Source organism: Peromyscus californicus, unplaced genomic scaffold, assembly GCF_007827085.1.
Source record: "Peromyscus californicus insignis strain IS unplaced genomic scaffold, ASM782708v3 Scaffold_4__1_contigs__length_199733344, whole genome shotgun sequence".
In the NCBI taxonomy this organism is placed as follows: domain Eukaryota; kingdom Metazoa; phylum Chordata; class Mammalia; order Rodentia; family Cricetidae; genus Peromyscus; species Peromyscus californicus.
Window position 1 is genome coordinate 102,340,317 of NW_026294562.1, and position 15,955 is coordinate 102,356,271.

The following is a 15,955-nucleotide window of genomic DNA, read 5'->3' on the forward strand; positions in this document are numbered from 1 at the left end:
CTTAGGAGCTTTATGTCTATGTTATTAAGACTGGTTAAGCAATCTTCAAAAAACTCATCTAATTTAGATTTTACAGTTACCTATAAAACTATATCCACCTTAAGATGAGGAATTCGATGTTTGGAGATAGTAGGTAACTTAATTCACACAGCTAGGCTATGGCAGGGATGTGGTTGGATCCAAAGACCAGGTTCTTTCCATTGCACTAAAGGTCTTTCCTTTACTGAGATTAATTCTCTCCCTAGAATACTGCCCCCGTCCCTGGCTTCTTCATCTACATCATTTATGTATGCACTCTTCTAATAGTTAGCTCTGCAGTTTTGTTTATGAGGCACACTCTGGCTTCCACACTGGCCTAATTAACCCCTTTTTTCTGAGCCATCTTTCTACCAGTATCCATTTTACTTCTTTTACCACACTGTCAAACTTGAGTATAGCCTTTAACTTTGGTGCTTCTTCCCAGGATGACCACAATTTAACAGGAGAGAGAATTTTACTCATTTGTATTCCCAGAGCAAGGCATATCTCTTGCCTCTCACTATTTTTTGAGCAACAATCAGAGCTGAAACCACTGAAACAAGGGGCTGGGGAGATGGGCTCGGTGGTTAAGAGCACTGGTTGTTCTTACAGATGATCTCAGTTCAATTCCCTGCACCCACACGGTAGCTCACAACCATCTGTAACCCCAGTTCCAGGGGAGCCAACACCTTCCTCTGACATGGTACACACACACATGTATGTGTGTCTGTATGTATGTATGTATATATATATATATATATATATATATATATATATATATATACAGGCAAAACATTCAAACATATAAAATAAATAAATTTAAACAAACACTGAAACAAGGCCAGCAAGACGGCTCAGCAGGTAAAAGGCACCGAACCTGACAACTCAGTTGTCCCTGGTACCCACAGGGAAAGAGGGAACCAATTCCCACAATTTGTCCAGTGCCCTCCATGCACTTGCCATGGTATGTATGCACACACACGTAGTAAGTTTTTAAAAACCAACAACACTGCAATAAGCCCTTTAACCACTGGGAGCCATGAATTTGTAAACACTAGGACCAAACAACTGCATAAAGACGCACTTTGCAGTCCTGCTCAAACATTATTGTCTCTATTGTATTTCTGGCTCTGAGTTTGTCTCTTGGAACAAAAAGCTGATTCTAAACAGATAATAAACATCAGAACACACGAACCTCGACTGCTGTTGAAAATTCCAGATGGGTGAATCGGTGTTCTCAACCACATGGGTGTATACAGGAGACGGCTCAGCGGCTGTTGCAAAGGACACACAGCTACTGGGTACGGACACTTTCCGCTCTGTCAAGGGGCTCCCTGAAAGAAAACACAGCAGGGGATTGTACTGCAGGGCAGGGCTTCTTAAACCATCTACTTAGGACTACTTTTTATCTGAGAAATTTGTATGTGACTTGGGTGGGCAGGCATATACATTTAAAACAGGTACAGAAATCAATATTTACTCAGAGAAAATTATAAAAAGTTCATTTAAAAATAATTCTCTAAAATACATATAAATTCACTGTTCATAAAGGATAAAAGCAATCTAAACACTAGTGAGATGGCCATGCTTGTTCATTTTTACATAAGGAATGAAATCTTGGTTGAATACTGAATTCTTCAGGATGTGGCTGATCTGACTTGTAATAGTCAATTCTGTGAATGCCATTTTGCAAACACACAGGATAAAGAAGCACGTTTAGGGCCATTTCAGAAAAACGTTGGAAATTCTGTCCTAATGCCAAGCTAAAACTCATTAAAAGATTTTTATTTATTTATGAAACTCAATTCAGCAATTAAGAAAAAAAGCCAAACATTCTACTACGATTCTGAGATGAAGTAATTTGATACATGCTGAGGAACAGTGATGAGAAAACATTAAGTCTGTTTTTCACAATTAAACTGCTGGGTGTCATGGCTCATGCCTTTAAATTTCAGCACTCTAAGACAGAGGCAGGTGGATTTCTGTGAGTTCAAGGCCAGCTAGGGCTATATAGCGAGACCCTATCTCAAAATACAAAGGCGGAAAACTTTGTATGCACTGTAACTCAGAACATATGGTAACCTAAAATCAGCTGTTTTTTGGCCTTGAGTAGTGACTGGATATATAGTGTGAGTTCAGAACCAAGGCTACCATGAAGTCAAGCATTAAAAGCTGCCAGAAATACTACCTATTTGTTAGTGCTCAATTTTGAATTAATTTCTAGTCTCTGTACCATCAGAAGCCTTTCATTGCTGTCAAATGCTCTGTGATCCCCACTCAGTTATGCAACCCATAAGAGCTGTGACCCCCAGGTCAGGAAGCTGGGCTTCCGGGTATCAGAGAGTCCTGGAAGGGGCCTCATACATGTAAGCAGGACCGCGCCTAGCTCTCTTACCTTTGGTCTTGGCTTGAGTGACTGTTTCTACCTGACATGTTTTCATGCCCCTCCCTTCTTTCCTTTTTCCTCCCTTCCCTGGCCTCAAATTCATAGTCCTCCCCCCTCAGCCTCTTTAGTATTGGAATTACAGGACTATGCCACCAAGCCTGGCTCACTGGTGACCTTTCTACTACAGCCATTTCCCTCTGGCTCTCTCAGCTCATGTTTCTCTTCTGGACACATGCTCTCAAATCACTTCCCATAATGAAATTCTAATTCTAGATGTACATCAATACTGCTCTGATCTTTCTTATGCTGCGGCTCCCCAGATCCACCCTGAGTTTTACTTTTGAAGCGATTTGTAGAGGTCTAGAAATAATACTACTGTTTTGACTTTGGAGGAAATAATTCCAGAGCTTATAGGCAAACAGGCATCAATAAAGAAATCTGCTAGGCAGCGCAGGTCTGTCCGGTTCTCCTGCTCTCCCCCTGTGAGTGAGAACTCATCTGGGCTTGTTTACATTTCTGGAAATGGCTGTTCTAGAACTAGCTTTGTAGACCAGGCTGACCTTGAACTCAACAGAGATCCACCTGCCTCTGGCTCCCCAGTGCTGGGACTAAAGGCGTACACTACCATTGCCTGGCTACTCAAGCACTTTTTAAGGCATTTCAGAAGAAACTCATTCTACCCCTAATAGGGCTGACACACACATTGAGAGGAGCTGAGGTCTGAGGTGAGCCAGCTCTACAGCACTTAACCTCTTCACTCCATTTCCAGAATTCTACATAAGTAGGAGAAGTATTTTATGCATCAAGGACGGAGTTGTTTCAGTGAGATAAACTCATATTTAGATATCACTTTATAAACTGTTTCCTTATACACTAAACTCATGCTAATGACACCATGGAAAAATCAGGTAAGATAAGTGACTCTTCTGTGTCACAAGTAAGGCAAGCCAAGAGGCAGGGAAGCCAAGTGGTTGGCTTCTCACATTTCTGGTGAGCCAGCAAGTAGAGAAATCAGCCATGTAATTGTTCTAATTCGCTCTAGTTAGTTAAGAGAAAGCTTGCTCTCTTATTATGAACCAGTGAAAACCTTCCAAAGGCCGCTCTTGTATGTTAAAAAACTTAGTCCAGGGGTGGAGAGACGGCTCAGCAGGCACAAGAGCTAGCCGCCCAGGCCTGCTGAGCGAGCTTTACCACAGGTACTCATCTAAAGCTGGCGGTGTGCAACTGTAACTCGGGCACGCCTCCGCTGAGACGGGAACCAGAGACAGAACTTCTGGGAAGTTCGCAGCCACCTAGCCTGGCCCATACCATAGAGCAGCAGCCGACACAAGGAGACACCCTGCCTCAGTGACCCCCCTCTACAAGGCGGGAGAAGAGAACCACTTCCCCAAGTCCTCTGACCTCCACATGTGCACCAAGGCGTGTGTATACATGCATAAAAATTTAAAAATAAAAAATTAGTATGGTTCTACTGATCTAGCATTACTTGACATTCTGTGTCAAATGTGCACAACCCGAGTCAGAATTGGTTCTGATCTGAGGAGAGAGACACAGAGACAATACCTATCTCCGTAACATCTATCTCCAGCTGTAACTCACATGGCTTCAAAGCACCTTTCTTTTGCAGCTGTCTCCTTTGTAAAAACAGGGCTTAAAACACCTGTCTTGTGTAATATAAGCACAGAAAGATTAAGATTATTGAAGTTGGCTTTCTCTTCTTTTTGGACAGGGCCTTGCTATGTTGACCTGGCTGGCTCTGAACTCCTAGAATCAAGCAACCCTCCTGCCTCAGCCTCTTGAGTAGCTATGGCTAAAGGTATGTGCCACTGTACTGGTCTCAAAGCTGCTACTTTTTTTTTTTGTTGTTGTTGTTTTTCAAGACAGGATTTCTCTGTGTAACAGCCCTGGCTGTCCTGGAACTCACTATGTAAACAAGGCTGGTCTCGAACTCACAGAGACCCGCCTGTATCTGCCTCCTGAGTGCTGGGATTAAAGGCGTGCAGCTACTTCTTAAAGGAGGGCTTCCCAGGGATTCTGTAACAAATGTACTTGTATTTTCAGAACCATGTCTACAGTGGGGACCATGGAAAGTTTGTAATTGCTCTACATCCAAGTTTTAGGGTTGTCTGTAAATCATCAGCATGTACAAAGAAATCGTTCATTCCATGCCAAGGCTTGGAAAGTTCAGGCACAATGAGAATGCTGTTGGAGGCAGGAGCAAATGCAATGTGATGCTGAAGCATGTAAACGATGCTTGTGAAAGCTTGACAAGGAATGGCAGTGTACAGAGAGCACACACCCCCTCAGCCCCATGTTCTCGGAAGATGGAAGTAGAAAGAATCCCGATGAACTCCTGTGATCATGTTTGATAGCTGAGGAAATGAGAAGTGGGTCTGCGGTTGCTCCAGGTCACAAAACAGTCGCAACTCAGCCAGGGCAGGTGCAGCCCTCCACTTCCCATTCCGGAGCCCTGTCATGCCATGATGGAGAGGGTTATGTCAGAGACAGGGAGTAGCTCTGCACTTCCCCACCTGGCTGACAAGTGTATGGATGAAAGGACTACGTGGGATCATCACTCAAGAGCAGATATCTGAACACAAAGGAAATCTCTGAAAGCCGGTGTCTACCCTGACGTGTCATGACCTGGCTGTTGCAAGAGGCCTAGTAACAAGTGATTACAAGTGAAAGCGGCCAGAAATGTGAGAGGCTGTGGCGCAGATCCCCAGAGCAGGAGGTTATATTTGCTCAGCTGTATCAAGAGTCAAGATGTGAGGACACAGAAACAAGTAACACACTCCCTGAGCCAAGGACGGGAACCAGAGACAGTATTCAGTACAAAGTAATGTGACTCATTGAAAATGCGGTGGTGTTACAGGACAGCCTGGGCACAGAGGCAGGCTTGTTGCTAATGGGTGTGACAGGGTTAGGCATCAGAGTGTTGGCATGACTTCAGCCTACTCCTCTAAGGAGAGGGGCAAGTCTGACAAATGAGAGAGAAAAACGGCATTTTTAGTAGAAGAAACAGCACAAGGCTTGATAGTTTCAAGACTTAATAGGGCCCTGGCACAAAACAAGCTGCTGAGTGTGATAAACACGGTGAGAAAAGCAGCTGGCAAGGCGGATGAGGCCAGATGGGCAGGACCTCGTGTGCTATGTTACCCGGTGGTAGAGCGAGCAAGAGGAGGAGGAGGGAGGAGGAGGGAGGAGGAGGAGGAGGAGGAGGAGGAGGAGAGTACTGGAAGCAACAGCCAGGGCAGAGCTGTCAGGGTCTGAGTACGAGCGTTTTCCCACATGCTCATGTGCTGTGTGCCAGGCCCTCGGTTGGTGGTACTATTTTTGGAGGTTGTGAGAACTTTAGGAGAGGGGCCTAGATGGAGGAAGTAGGGTACAGGGTGTGTCCTTGGGGGCTGCATCTTGTTCTAGGCTCCCATTTTCTTTCCTTTTTCTGCCAAGAACTGAAGAAAAGCCTGTGCCACATGCTCTGGCCTCCATGGCCAAGCAGCCATGAACTTTTAAAACTATGAGCAGAAGTCCTTCCCTCCTCTTCTTTGAGCTGTTTCTGTCAGGGACTGGATCACAGGGGACGGACGGCACACGATGCTTACTCTGTTCTCTGCTCTGCCCTGCACTAAGACAGTACTTACTGCAGGGCCAACACTGCTGCTCATCTGGCTGCTAAATGAACGAATGCAGGGTGAACAATCCAAGGCCTTTACTCTAGAGAGGTTATCAGCAGAGAGGACAAACATGGCAAAGGTGTCAGTACCGTTTGGCCAATGCTGCGTGACCAGAGAACAACAGGTGTAAGGGACCAGACAGGAGGGAGCCTTCTGTCAGGCAGCCCTCCAGTACACAGCAATGCTAGACCAAGCCTTGGGAGTGGAGCTGGAACGAGCGGCCTCAAGAGGGAGAGTGACAGCAAAGTGACAATCTCAGTGGAGATGCCAGGCTAACAAAGGGAGGGAGGGAGGAGGCTGTTTTCCAGAGACGCCTTCGCAGTCTGGTGACGTGTTTGGGCCCCTTCGTTTAAGAGTGTTTCTTTAAAAATGCATAATGCAAAACACACAGGATTATAAAAAATCTAATTATACTGGTAGCTATCAAAACTTAGAATAACTTTGTGACATAAAAGTATATGTTTTATTGATGAAACCTAGATGTAGGTAATAAGTGCTATAAATTCAAAGAACTGGTAAGAATAAAATGATATTCTAAGACACTACAATGACACAAAGATGCTTATGATTTCTGTGGCTGTCAGCAGTGTAGGACTGCTCTTAATAGAATTTTTTTCTATCTAGTATCATCAACCCCAAGTTTTCCTTATGAATCTCCTGGGGACCTGCAGACCCAGTGCTAAGAACCCCTAGTCCTGGGTGCACACCGAGGACCTAAGTGGGTGGAATGGAGGAGGAAGAAGAGACTTATGAGAAATTAAAAAAAAAAAAAAAAAGAACCATTTATTTGATGTGGACACGCCTGATGAATAAGGAAGAGAGGGGCACTAAGGCTGATGCCTGGATTTCTGAACAAGAATTTATGATCTGCAGCATCAATATAATTGTCAAAGTTGGCTTTAACCTCAGAAAGGCTTTCACGTTACTTCAACCTTTAGGCTTGGAAAATAGAATGATCGACTAAGATGATTAACCATCCTCGTCGGTCCTGCCATAATCTGGAAGCTCTTTGAAGACAGAGAGTACCCTGAGGAACTGGACACCTGCTTTTGGGTAAGTACGCAGAGCATACCTTTCAAGCTCAAGTGCATGGCTCTCTCTACCAGGATACTGACTGCAAAAGTCCCATCCAACTCGGGAGGGCCCTCGTGGGTGGGGCACACTTCAGCTGCAGTGCTGGGGCAGCAGACCAGGGTGGAGGCTGGAGACTTCTGGAGGACACAGGGTGGAGAGAGCTGGAGCTCATCCTTCTTGCTGGGGAGCTGCTCGGACTCACTGTGGCTGCTGCAGTCCATGGAGTCCAGCTCACGCGTGGGCTCACTGTGTGGGGAAAGAACCACGTGAACTCGCAAGGCAGCTCCAGAGAGGTCGGGAGCATTTCTTCCAAACAGAGGATACACACCTGCAAGAGAATGGAGGCAAGTAAGCCTGGGTGAGAGAAAAGAACTCTCGGAGGCTGCTTATGGGCCTCTTTCCAGTGACAGAACCACACGTCTCAACACACCAATTTTCAGAAAGAATCTGAAGTTGGTATATGTAAAAATTTTGTCCTTGCCCCTACTATGTCCAATTATATCCAATAATATTAAGTGGTGACATTTCTGATTTGAAGCCAGAACCAAATTCCTTGCAGGCACGCAGCATTGCTGTGGAAGAGAATTCACACACCAAGGGGCGAGACAAGAGGAGCCCGTCCTCTCTTCTGTACGCACACAGGCTTCCACTTTCAGATTTCTCCCCACTGGGAAGCTATCCAGGGCTCACAGCAGCCTCTTTTACCTCCCCCAGGAGTCACTGACGGGGAGGCAGGAGGTGACAGCAGAGGAAGAGAGGATAAGGGGTACTAATAGCTGAGTCCTTTCTGGGCCAGAATTTCAGACGGTCAGTGGAACTGTCAGGACCACTCTCAGTGGATTTGAACTCCACTGGCTTGCTGGATCTTAAAATGAGATTTACTTAGAGTAGATGGCATCAATCATTCCTTCTGAATCTGAAAGCCTCCTTTGCTAGCTCCATTCCTATTTGAGGAAAAAGATGCTACCTGTCACGGATGGCAATAAGACAGAACTTTTTGTCTCTTGACAATCTCTTCTCCATACAGAGTGTAGATTACCATGGCTCTCAAGCCGAAATGAGAGTCATAATTATGAGAGGGAGGACGCTCACATGCAACCCTGTGGGTCCTTATCCTCAGGAAGTTTAAACAGTATGAGGGAAGAGGTTGGCTGGTTGAGTGGATGTGGATGACACATTTAACAAATACATCAAATGTATAAGGCTTTTGTTCAGGTGGATAGGAACCTTAAACTAGTGGGGTATGGAGATGTATGACAGACACAGACAATTGGAAAAGTTGAATAGCCTCTTTGGAAACTTAATAAAAAGGGAGATTTGTGATGGAATTCTGACCCTTGACCTATATTCTGTGTCCCAGATCTATTTTCTTCAGTAGTGAAGTTAAAAGCCTATCAAAAAAAAGTTAGATCAAGTGAGCCTGGTTTACTTCAAAGACTTTTCCTCTAGTTTCTATGAAGTGACCTGAACTGGCCTAGATAAAATAGGTCATGTAGCATTTGAAGAGATACTTCATAGGGCCAGACTTACATCTGCTGGGTCCAAAAGGAACCCGACAATCACCCAAACTCACTCATTTCTTCTTTTTTTAGATTGGGCCATCTGTCCAACAAAAGGTTAGAGTCATATGCCTATAATCCCATCACCTGGGAAGCTGAAACAGGAGGATTATGAGTTCAAGGCCAGTCTGAGATATATCACAAATTCTACACCAATATAGGCTATATTGAGACACCTTGTTTCAAAAACACCAAGCAAGCAAGCAAAAAAACAACACCCAAACCAAAACCATACACCAATAATAAAACAACAAACCAAACCAAACCCCCAAGGTTCAGAGGAGCAAAGCCTAACTGAAGTAAAATTTAGGGTCATGACCTCAGTTCTTTAACTGTACAGAGCAGGGAAGCAGCTAACCTTAAGGAGTGTTAAAATGAGTAAGAGTCGTGTTTGTATAGAACCCAGTCATGGGCTGCTGTGAGCTCAGTATAGAGTGCTTGCCAGGCTGACAAGAGCCCCGGGGTTTGATCCCCAACACCACATGAACAAGACGTGGTGGTCCACACTTGAAATCCTAGCATTCTAGTAGTAGAGGTAGGAGGCCCTGGAGTTCAAGGTCATCCTTGGCTACATAGTGAATTTAAAGTGACCTTGGGCTATGTGATACACAGACTCAACAACACCAATGAAAAAACTTAGTTGGCTACCTTCAATTCATGCCACATGACAGTCACTAGACAGACCGCAAAGCTCTATGAATTCTCTATCCAGAACCCATTATAGTAACCTTTCACAGTTCTTGGAAGAAAGACCAAATACTTCTGCTTTGTTGAGACTAATTCTCTTGAGCACTGGTATGGCTTTATTGCAGTGTTTTGTAACCTGTATACCCTGAGACCCAGCTGATTCAGGTTACTTAGAGCATCTGCAACATACCTAACCGCTTCACACCTCTGTGTCTTCACACTTGTTCTTCCTCTCTTTAGAAAACCTTCCTTAGCTAGGCATGGTCCCAGCATTCTGGAGGCAGAGGCAGGCGGATCTTTGTGAGTTTGAGGCCAGCCTGGTCTACAGAGTGAATTCCAGGACAGCCAGGGGTATGTAGAGAGATCCTGTCTCAAACAAAAACAAAACAAAACAAAACAAAAAACCCCATTCTTTTCCCCTTTCCCTGGCTTATTCCTAAACCCTAAATTACTTCGGTTGAGATTCTGTCCTTTAATCAAACCGTAAGGACCATGAACCCTCACAGTCCCATCTGAGAACACCATCTTTTTAGTTCTTATGCTTATTCATTGTTTACGGTCACAGTCTTTATTAGAATATAAACACAATTAGGCTGGGAACTAATTCTTACTCATATTTCAGTTCCCAGGGCCAAATACATAAAATAAGCACCAATGAATGTTTGAAATAAAAGTACACAGTGCATTCCATTTGTAAAATTGACTTTTCTAAAATAAGCACCAATGAACGTTTGAAATAAAAGTACACAGTGCATTCCACTTGTAAAATTAACTTTTCATTTTTGCTTTATGAACCAGTTTAGTGGCACACAGATTTTCTTTTACAGTCCCAAGATGTGCTCACCAGAGAAGATGAATATCCCGGGGAATATCCAGAGAAAAGACTATCCTTGGCAGATATTCTTTTCAGTGTAGTAACTAAATCATCACCCTCAATGATCACACAGGCTCTTACACATGTGTGAAGGTAGTCACTGAAATTCGCTCAACCTCATTCCACACGCTAACTGAGTGCTTATGATAATTTAGGTACCACCTTACACATACAAATCTGATGAATTTATGTTGAGAGAAGGTGCCCAAACACAGAGTTAAACCTGAATGTTCACTCACCACTGACAGTTAGTGTCCTTGGTGACTTTTCCCCGAGTCTGGACAGGTCTACATAGGCTGAGCCAATCCAGCTGTCAGTCTGGTGTGGCCTCTCTAAGCTGCCATTGCCGTAAGCTCGCCACACTTGGATCTCTAACTTCTCCTCTCTGAAGTACCACAGCAGTGACTGGCTCCGAGTGACCTCTGTTCTTTTGGATGCCTTGAAAGTAACCAGGACCTGGTTTTTGTTTGTAGATTCCTTAGGCTTCCTGAGAGGGGTCCAAAAGGCTTCTTGACTGTACAGCTTGTAGCGAAGGTAGCAATATGTATTCTTATGAATGTTCCTGTGGCCTGCGAGCAGCACACAGTGGAGAGGGAGCCAGAGTCTTGGGGTGGAGATGGTGACAGTGGCTGGCACCTCTTCTTCCATCTTGACAAGATCCTTCAGGCTGCTGTCAAAGGTCCAGCCCAAGAGCTCAGCAGCCTCCAACACCCGCTCTCTATCTCCAGGGTGCGTGAAGGAAACAGAAAGCTCCAGGCCTCCTACAATCTTCTGCATAAACTCGAGGTCCCGAGACAGGCCTTCATCTTCTGGTAAAATGACAGGATACCATCCTGTGATCCCTTATGGGAAAAAGGAAAAGAGTTTCAATCATTGTCTTCAAAGAGAATACACACGCCCTCTTTATAGCTCAGATTCCCCACTACCCCGGCCGGCCCAATGCTGAATAGAAAGCATGCCCACACTGAGTTGGGAGCTGGTCTTTCTCTGACCACTGAGAAGCAATGCGATAGATAGGAAGGATGAGGCTAGGAATTGGAAGATCTGAGTTCGTTCTTGGCTGAGACCCCAAACTAGTGGTTTATTCTGGATAAATCACTAATCTCTCAGAGTTCTTGTTTCTATATGGTACGCATGGGAAAATTCACATTGATCTTATTTACCAAAGTTGTTATAATTGCTAAATGACACAATGGTGGAGGAAGTGTCTGAAGATGAAACGCCATTATGGTATTGTGAGTGAAAGGAAGGGAATGGGACAACAAGTCAAGTGGTCTGGGGTTCCTGGACAAACAGCAGTGTGTATTCATCGTCCAGGCCTTTATATGGTTATCTTTATTCCATTTGGAGTGGAGGACAGGAGAGTGAAAATGATGGGTGAATCCTGGCTAGATTTCAAGTTCTGCTACTGAACAGCTGTGTGGTTTTGGCAAATCAGTTCTTGGACCTCATCTCCTCATCTGTTAAATGAAAATGATGTCTCTGTATCCTGCTGGAGGTTAACTGTGATGCTAAACAAACCTGAGGAAACATGTCACAACAGTCTGTTTCTTCTCGTCACCACTGCAATCTTTTCTGGAATAGCATGGGTTTAACCTCTGCAATGAGTGGGACAGGCCTTCCAATGTCTGAGAGAACTGTGAGGTACCTGGTGAGTTCACAGCATGTCTTTGGGGGCAGGCTTCCTTGTGTATTTTGCATGGGAGATAGAGACAGGATTATTTCATCAAGGGCAGGATCAGCACATGATTACTCAGGATCCTTACCTGATCTCTTGACCAGCAGGTCTTTGGTTGGAACCTTTACTACTCCAAGCAGATAATCTTTGCACGAGTGGATACTGGCTATATCACTGACTGTTAAGTGAAGCAAAAGTGGATAATTACTGGTGGGCTACTGAGGCCTGTTTACAGTATACTCCTGGAACATTTCATTCTACACATGAATCAGTGCTGAACTGTTAGATCAGGGATTATCTTGCTTACATCCTAGTCAGAATCTGAATGTCATTCAGATGTGTTACTCACACAGGCATATGGGAAGGGTGTGCAAAACTCAATGAGCACATGTCTATTCTTTAGATTCACCCATTAACATTTTTCTTATATTTGTTAATTTGTTAATACAATTGCTGTTTCCTTCTACACTCTTCCATACACATTTCACAAGCTTATTTTCATTATACCCTTTAGAAGTTGTAAAGATTAAGCTGTATGGTCGTGGTGCACACTAATCCCAGCACTTGGGAAGCAGAGGCAGGTGGATCTCTGTGAGTTCGAGGCCAGCCTGGTCTACAGAGTGAGTTCCAGGACAGCCAGGGCAGTTACACAGAGATACCCTGTCGCAAAAAACAAGCAACAAACAAATCAACAAAAGATTATGACCCATTTTTCAATTTTTCAGGGTATCTCCTAGGAAGGAACATGCCATCCACAGGAGACTCATTTGATTCTGAAGGTGATGGTCCTTTGGCGCTTACCTGACTTGGTATTTTCATGATAGATGGCAAAAATAATTTCTGCAAACTCCAATAGCTCTGCCAGGAAACAGGCTTCTCCACTACAGTGCTGAGTCACCAGGTTACAGGGGAACTCAATGTGATGGGAGAACTCGGGGCAGAAGGAACAGGCCACAGGGCGGGTTCGGCGCTGTTCCCCCTTGGGCAGGAATGAGAGGTGAGTGGTGACAGAAGTATTGACTCCTACGGTGGCACTAAACTGTAGAGCGGGTTCCTGCTCAGCCAAAGCCCTGTAGGGGACAGACAGGAAAGGAGAAGGGGATACCACAACATTATCAGAAATCAGCTTGCATGCCCAAGAAGTAGCTCCACTACTGTGAGAGGATCTGAGCATGCGCATCAACCCTTCTCTAGCTAGGCTTTGGCAGCGCCACAGCGCGCTTTCTTAGTAACCTAGCTACGACAGCATATTTGCAGGGAGTGGTCCTGAAGAGGAGTACACACTGCAGAGGTTCACGGGTCAAAAACTGGGACATTGGAAGAAAATACTAAAATTTGTTATCATCTATACTAAAGTTTCCCTAGTCTATATTTAATAATGTATTTAGCATATTAATACAGAAGTACCTAAAGATAATTGTGGTGATATTGTGTTCCCCAAAATATTGTGCACCCTAATAAACTTATCTGGGGTCAGAGACAGAACAGTCACTAGATACAAAGGTTAGAAAATGGTGGCACACACACCTTTAATCTTAGCATTCCAGAGGCAGAAATCCCTCTGGATCTTTGTGAGTTCAAGGCCACATTGGAAACGGCCAGGCATGGTGACACACGCCTTTAATTCCAGAAAGCGAGCCTTTAATCTCAGGGAGTGGTGGTAGAAAGCAGAAAGGTATATAAGGCGTGAGGACCAGAAACTGGAAGCATTTGGCTGGTTAAGCATTTTGGCTGGTTAAGCTTCAGGCTTCTAGCAGCACAGTTCAGCTGAGAGCCATTCGGATATGAGGACCCAGAGGCCTCCAGTCTGAGGAAACAAGACCACCTGAGGAACTGGCCAGGTGAGGAAGCTGTGGCTTGTTCTGTCTCTCTGATCTTCCAGTGTTCACCTCAATACTTGGCCTCAGGTTTGATTTCATTAATAAGATCCATTTAAGATTCCTACTACAGATAATTTATACATAAATAAGCACACACTAATTTGAAAATATGCTAACTTCTAAATTAAAATGCTCAGTTAAAACTGCTTAGGCCACTACTGACAGTAGGAAACTCGAAAGTTTTAATGTAGGAAGTAACCTGATTAAAAGCTACCTGAGAGTCTGGGGACCAGGTTACTCTGTCACCACCATAGAGTGAGACAAAAAGTGGATCTTCACAACCTTCTCTAAGAACACACCAAAGCAAGATCACTCTGTAACAAGTTCACCTTTGACTCTAGTCTTGCCTCCCCTCCTTCTAGAGAAACTTACCAAGAAAATCAATGGAGCAAAGGCTTGCTCCTTTGAGCCTTTCCTAGATCAGCAAATCCCAGCTGGATGCTAGGCATCCTTAGTGGTGCCTTCTCAGCTAAGACGGCCTCTGCTTCCCCATGGTGCTTACTTTCTGACCTCGATGAGCAGAAAACCCAACTTGTTCAACGAAACTGATCGCTGTGCTCTTAGACAGTACAATGCCCGTAGTGCCACTCACTATTGGCAGATGACTATTACCAGTTTTGTCAGCTCGGGTATTTGGGGTCAGAGAAGGCTCAGGAATTCAGAGTACTTGCTCCTCTTTTTTTTTTTTTCCAAGACAGGGTTTCTCTGTGTAGTTTTGGTGCCTGTCCTGGAGCTTGTTCTGTAGACCAGGGTGGCCTCGAACTCACAGAGATCTGCCTGGCTCTGCCCCCCCCCCCCCCCCCCCCCCCCCCCAGTGCTGGGATTAAAGGCATGCACCACCACTGCCTGGCTATACTTGTTCCTCTTATAGAGAACCCTGGTTCTGTTCCCGACACCCACACTGAGTGGCCTACAACTGCCTATAACTTTAGTTCAGATGCTTTCTTCTAGACTCTAAGGGTACTTGTATGCACGTGGTACACACGTATACACACACACACACACACACACTCTGAAGGCATACACACAAACAGATCAAATAAAATAAAATTAAAAACTATTCCCTGAAAGAACTTATACTTTTTAGTCCATTTTCACTATTTAATTTTGTATGTGCATCATGGAGGTCAGAGGACAACTTTAGGAGCTGGTTTTCTCCTTCCATACAGTGCATCCCAGGGACTGAACTCAGATCATCAGGCTTGGCAACAGGTGCCTTAAACCACTGAGCCATTTTGCCGCCCCCTGCAAGTATTTGATGGCACTAGGATGTTGCTGGGTGCTCACTACCAAAGTCACTTGGAGAGTTAGTAAGGAGTGGCTTACTAGACGGAACTGTTCTCCGCTGCTTCGGCATCACCCTCACATGGCAGTAAGCCAGTTACATACTTAGACACCAGGAAAGTTCAAGGTGAACAACCTGACAGAGTCACACAAGGAGAAGTCAGGGAACAGGCCTTCTCTGGAAGTCATTCTCAAGTGAGCTAGTTTGAGGCAGGCGCCTGATCCACTTCTGTCAGTGCCCATTGCTGCTAGAGCTCATCCATGTGGCTTGTGGGGTGCAGAGAGGATTTCAGAAAGTGTCTTTAACTAGAGGAACTGATGGTCTAGTGTGGGAAAATGCATGCCCTAGCAGAAACAGAACAGTGTGCTACAACCTAGGTGCTAACGGTAAAGGAGGGCTGCGAAGATGCTACAAAATCATTAGGAAAGCAGAGTTTAAACAGGCAAGAGGAACAATACTTAAGGCCAAGAGAAATAACAACAAAGACCTGAAGGAGACAGCATGCTGTTCCCTTACAGAGAGAGACAAGGCAGAATAGACAGAAAGAGAATGGACATGAGTAGGGGAAATGCTCTTAATGTGTTCAGAAGCAACAAATGGACCAGCGACTGGAGCCTTAGAGGAAGCAGAGGTTCCAAAGATAACAGGAGGTCAAATGATGTGGGCCCTTATAAAACTGCAAGGACTGTGGCTTTCTTTTAACACATATGATCACGGTTGGAGTTAGTTTTAACAGGTCGTCAGTCACTATGCTGAGAACAGTTGCAGGGGTATGAGATGGAAAACAGATGATACTCAGGGACAGGCATATGTGATCTTGGGTTTATAAAGGACATG

General features: G+C 44.7%; 1 protein-coding gene across 3 annotated transcripts in view; it reads right to left on the minus strand.

Moving 5' to 3' along the window:
• Positions 1 to 15,955, minus strand: part of C2cd3 (C2 domain containing 3 centriole elongation regulator) — a 118,350-nt gene that overhangs the window by 41,480 nt on the left and 60,915 nt on the right. For all 3 annotated transcript variants that reach the window (XM_052713991.1, XM_052713992.1, XM_052713993.1), the window contains 5 exons: positions 12,755 to 13,023; positions 12,042 to 12,131; positions 10,515 to 11,117; positions 7,154 to 7,483; positions 1,214 to 1,352 (listed from right to left, as the gene is read on the minus strand). In XM_052713991.1, coding sequence (XP_052569951.1) covers positions 1,214 to 1,352; positions 7,154 to 7,483; positions 10,515 to 11,117; positions 12,042 to 12,131; positions 12,755 to 13,023 — 1,431 coding nt within the window. The remainder of the gene's footprint in view (positions 1 to 1,213; positions 1,353 to 7,153; positions 7,484 to 10,514; positions 11,118 to 12,041; positions 12,132 to 12,754; positions 13,024 to 15,955) is intronic.